Source organism: Elaeis guineensis, chromosome 7 (genome assembly GCF_000442705.2).
Source record: "Elaeis guineensis isolate ETL-2024a chromosome 7, EG11, whole genome shotgun sequence".
NCBI classification, from domain to species: Eukaryota; Viridiplantae; Streptophyta; class Magnoliopsida; order Arecales; family Arecaceae; genus Elaeis; species Elaeis guineensis.
This window is the reverse complement of record NC_025999.2, coordinates 89,178,707-89,184,205: the sequence shown is the minus strand read 5'-3', so window position 1 is coordinate 89,184,205 and position 5,499 is coordinate 89,178,707. Positions and strand designations below refer to the sequence as shown.

Below are 5,499 nucleotides of genomic sequence, written 5' to 3'. Positions count from 1 at the left end.
TCAACCTCCTACCTGGAGCTCTATCAAATACTTTTCAAGATCCAGGACCTTGTGCTCCAGGTTGTTTCCTCTTTGAACTTTTAAAGTACTGGGGGCAAATTCACTGTCAGCCTTATCAATGTGGTGTTCATCTTGATGGGCTAGCTCTGCTGAGACAAAGCATTCAGAGGAGCTTCTTTCGATGATTGCTCCTTCTTTTGAAGCTGTTGAACAACTACTGTCAAGACTTGGACTTGCCGAACAAGAAAGCTGAATTATTGAGGATCGACAGTGATTTGTTGTTTTGACAACACCTTCGGTGCTCTTTCTTCTGGAGCGGAGGGAGAGGGATGCTAAGCCCATGTCTTGACCATCTTTTTCACAAAAAAATCAGAAATGCCCTTCTTCTAGCGCCAATCTGTTGCTGCAAGGCTCAAAATCTGGAGTAGGATGGATCGAATCGAGTAAAATTAGGCTAAGGTGATCCTTATGATCTGGTGAGAATTCCTCCAATCTGCAAAATTAGTCAAAAAATCGAGTGGGGATCCTCTAGTTTTTGACCCTTCGATGTTTAAGTCAGTTCGAGTCTTAAAAATATGGTGGAAAAGAATAGAAGAGCAAGAGAGATTTAGTGAAACAAGAAGAGAACTGGGTAGGAGCGAAGATGTTGGCCTAATTTCCTACCAGTAGAGTCTCTCTTAGTTTCAAAGAGCAAAACTTACCTATGGAAGATCCCTGACCTTCTATTTATAAAGGAGATAGAGAGAACATTCCAGAGTTTGTTAGACCGTTAGAGATATTTATTAGGTGGTTAGAGAGCCACGTGTAAGTGAACTGACGTACAGCTATGCATATGAGCTGAAGATAAGATCGTAGTCAGCTGTAGCTGGGTTGCAGAAATCATGGTGGACGTTCGCAAAACGACTAAATCCGTCACTATGATAGTTCTCTTCGGTATATGACCGAGGTAAGATAGAGACGCCATAATACTCATTTCGGATAGAGAAGGCATCAAAATTTAGATTGGTAAATATCCGATTTGAATATGTCCTTGTTAGCCGAGACATCATCCGGATAGAATATAAAAATATCTTTCATTTAGGTCAATAAAATATCGAGCTGAATCTGCTAATTGGTAAATTGGTCTGCTGAAATCTGATGCTTTGAAATTGATATCTCTTTGATCTCATAAGATGATGCCATATATTTTGAGGTTGATTTAATGTACCAACAATATCTATACTAGTTTCACCCCTACTGTCGTGTCGTCTGTACGAGGGGAAAGAAGTGTATGGCAGTGCAATCATTGGCCATCCATCAATGGTCTTCACGGCAGAGAACGGAGAGCTTGGAGATACCGGCTCTATATAAACGGACCAAGAGATATCTTGAGGTAGCTTGCTGTGGAGTCCAAAAAACTATGCGTACCTTGCCGGCCCCCCATCTTCACCTCCATATGCCAGTACTCCTGGGTGGCCATCATCTAGATGGTTGCTAGCCAAGTTGGCATGGTCGAGCTCGTTGCCATCTCCATCGAGCACTCCGTCATTGCCGGCTTTTTGGGATAGATGGGAATTCGGATCAAATTTTTACGTCCAGCAACTTTTCCACTAAACCATTTTTTTTCCTTCGAAATCATGGTTAATCGTGCTTATGTACTTAATGGGAACCAGATTTTATGGGTGATCATGTTGAGCTTTTATTGGCTTTGCATATGTCCTGTATGGTAGAATCATTGTACCCAATAATTTTTCCCTATATATGTTCATGCTTCCTTCGTCTCGTGTTCTCTCTCCCTTCAGCGTTCCGATCCTAGCATGTTCTACCGGGTTTTAACCAAACGGGCGTGACGTCAATTGACCAGAAAATGCCTCCAAAGCATGATGCTTTAAACCGTGGCATCATGAGATGGATGGCTATGTATCTCAAAAAAGAAGGCTCCCGTGAGAAATCCCCAACATATACTGGAATGTAAAGAATAAAGAAAGAAACTACCTAATCCATGGCATCCTATCCCTTGAAATATGTATAAGAAACTTTACATACTATGTACAATTTCGTCAATTACTAAACTGTGGATAAAACCTCTCCAGTTCTCTCTGCATTAATCAATATAGTGGTACAATATCAGGAGATCGCATCCGGCGCCAAGAATGGTACCTCACTCACTAGTATGAGGTGTTGTCGACCTGCATTCCCATCTCCCCATATCAGAATCGGGGGAATAAGGTAGAACATTTTTCAGTAAGATGGCGTCTTCCCTCACTGGAACATCAGCCTCCACCACTTTCTTGGTCTTACACTCTCCATTCCCTATCTCTCTCAACACCTCCAGAACCTCCTTAATTGTTGGTCTCATCTCCCTCTCTAATTGCAAGCACCTGAATGCTAGCTCAGCCACCAGGGTGATCATCGTCTTCATCTCCCAATCTGACTGATACCCGAGATTTGGATCCACCAGCTGCTCCAGTTGGCAATTCTGGATCTTACTAATTGTCATGTTGGACAAATTAATCTCATGAAGTGTCCTATTGGTGTCGACAGCCGGTTTTGCTGATATAAGCTCTGCTAGTACTACCCCAAATCTATAGACATCACTCTTGTCCGTGAGCTGGTAGCACTGGTGATAGAAAGGATCAACATAACCCGTGGTGCCTTGCGGACCGATAGATATATGGGTGGCGTCGAGTGGGAAGAGCCGTGACAGTCCAAAATCAGCAACTTTCACATGGAAGCTGCTGTCAAGCAAGATGTTGCTGGTCTTCACATCCCGGTGTATAAAATGTGGTTCGACAGCATGGAGGTAGGCGAGCGCATCAGCTGTTTCAATGGCAATGCTCATACGGATGGGCCATGTAAGTGCTCGGTCCTGTGCACGGGAGCCATGGAGGTGATCCGCGACAGTGCCATTGGGCACGTACTCATACACCAGTAGAAGTTCACGGCTGCGGCGCGAGGTGCAGCCGTAGAAGGAGACAAGGTTCTGGTGGCGAAGGCGTGAGAGGATTTCAACCTCATTCATGAACTGATCGACATGCTTCAAGTTGTGATTATAGAGTCGCTTGACTGCGACTACACGCCCATCTCGGAGCTTTCCTGTAGAAAAGTAAAGCATCAGTTTGTGCTGATAGAGCTCGTTAATGGATACATTTATGCAATATATGTATGAATTAGTTTGAATATATAGCAAGGAAGACCAGACACATTAGTTGAAGTCAGATACGAAGTATTTTGTACCTTGGTAAACAATACCAAAGCCGCCGCCACCAAGATCTCTGGAGGTACTGAAGCCGTTAGTGGCCTCGTCATGCTCCTCGTATGAGAAGATGGGGGTTTGGTATTGTGGGCTGCCCAATTTGGGGCCTCTGTTGAAGGATGACTCAGAAGAGGCAGCTGGGCCAAGCAGGATTGAAGAGGTCAAACGCTGCTTCCTCTTACTGTGCTTGTACCATAGAAGGCAGAGCAAGCCTACAGCAACCAAGCCACCCACGGCTACTCCAACTCCTGCTCATGATAATAATAATACCCACGTGATCACTAAATGAAAATAAAAGGATAACATTAACAAGAAGGCAATTTGTGCTCGAGGAGGAAGGACTTAAAATTTATGTCTTATCCTCCATAAGTATCATGATGCAACATGGTTGAATAGAATTACATGATGGCATCCCCCTTTGCTTCCCAAATATTTAGTTATGAGAATATATATATATATATATATATATATATATATATATATATATATATATATATATATATATATATATATATATATATATATATATATATATATATAGCATTTAGAACAAACTGTTCAAACGTCTACTTCACCGAGTCGAACTTCACCGAGATGAACACTGAAGGATTTTTCTGTCATTATGATCATCAACATTAACGATTTATAGCCATTTTTTCGAAAAAAATTAACTCAATTGGAGGTTTTGATACATTGTCAATCAATCCCATAATATGTTTTAGGAGAACTGATGGCAGAGTAAAGTTTCGTAAATTCACCAGATGCGACTATCAAGAGTAATTTCTACGTTATACATTTCAAACATCGTTTCGCCAAAGACATGATATCCCGTGATGTGTAGAACACTTAAATCATTTGGAGGGATTAGCTGAGTTGGACTAACATGTTTATTAGCTTTTTCCTGTGCGGTATGAAATAAATCATCAGAGCCAGAGGTTGGGACAGAACTAAAATAATTCAACAAGCTTTACCAAAGCAGAAATATCTGTTTTCTTTTAAACTTGCCCACTTTCGAATAGCAAAACCTACAACTTTCTACGCAATCTCCACTAATTTAAACCGTGAACTTCTAGCTGAAACTTCATAAACAAAATTTACATCGGTTGAAGCAAGCAGCCAATTATGGTGATACCATCACACGAGACATGATGCTCTAGATGTTTCAATACTTGTATTATGGAATTTGGCGAACACAAAAGGTTCATTACCTATTGCAATCTTCGTCCTCGTATTGCTTTTTCCTGCAGTATCAAATAAACATCAACAACCAAAGGTCAGTACAGAACTAAAATAATTTAGCAAGTTTTATCAGTAAAGAAATATCGATTTCCTTCCTAGACTTTCCTGCTTTCCATTGGCTAAACTTACAAGTTTCTACATAAGTGCCTCTGACATAAACCTTGAACATCTAATTGAAACTTTGTAGACTACTTTTATTAGTTGAAGCATGTAGATACCAACCATCATATGAGGAACGATACGGTAGATGCTTAAATATATCATGACATCAGGCAAATAGAAGGTTCTAGAAATCTACTTTGGCATTCATAAACGCCAAGGCACCTAGAATTGCCTGCAGTATTATGCTTGAAGCAACCCCAGTCAATGTCCCACAGATGCAAGTAGTTAGCGGCAAATTGTAGAAAAAGGCCATGATGGAAATGGAAAGTGAAGGATAGCTTCCATACAAACGATGGGCTTCGACTGGCCCGACACTCATCCTGACCAGATCCTTCATCCTCTAATTTGCTGGAAAAGTAGATCTCGTGATCTTTGCAAAAATTACGATAATCGAGTTCATGGAAGAAGTCGGTGCAAATATCGTAATCATCCCCTTTGCAATTGGAGCACTGGTTCTGTCTTACAGATGGAGGAAGGAATGTGGTCTCGAGTAGGGGAATAGAGGGATAAAATTCATAAAGGAAAATGCAATCTGGTATCTGCAAGTTATTCCTGACCTCATGGTCCTGAATTATGATTGACCGATCAGTGTAGTTGATTTTCTTCACGATATACGGGGGCCAATGCCCATAAAATTGGATGATTGGTATGGAGCCCTCGCACGAGACCGTGTGATGCTCTCTGCATTCAGGAGGAGCGGCGTCTGCGTAGAAAGGAGATCTTATTGGTATAAAAACACCACCGCATGTTAGATTCGATGGGCATGGGCAAGAAAGATTGGGAAAAAGGAAGAAGATGAAGAAGGGGACGATAAGGCAGGAAAAGGAAAGAGCCATTAGAAATAGCGATACGAGCCCTTGCAC

At 41.5% G+C, this 5,499-nt stretch overlaps 1 protein-coding gene across 1 annotated transcript; it reads right to left on the bottom strand.

Annotated features, from left to right (window-relative positions):
- Nucleotides 1-2,077: 2,077 nt before the first annotated feature.
- On the bottom strand, nt 2,078-3,888 carry LOC105048792 (LEAF RUST 10 DISEASE-RESISTANCE LOCUS RECEPTOR-LIKE PROTEIN KINASE-like 1.1). The gene is made up of 3 exons (XM_073261006.1): nt 3,876-3,888; nt 3,217-3,483; nt 2,078-3,075 (listed from the first exon to the last, which is right to left on the bottom strand). The coding sequence occupies exons 1-3, from the start codon at nt 3,886-3,888 to the stop codon at nt 2,141-2,143; spliced, it is 1,215 nt and encodes a 404-aa protein (XP_073117107.1). The 3' UTR covers nt 2,078-2,140.
- Between the last annotated feature and the right edge of the window lie 1,611 nt (nt 3,889-5,499).

Coding starts and splice junctions, on each gene's coding strand:
- LOC105048792 (XM_073261006.1), bottom strand. Junction 3,076..3,216: donor CTTTGGTATTGTTTACCAAG/GTACAAAATACT, acceptor ACTTTTCTACAG/GAAAGCTCCGAGATGGGCGT.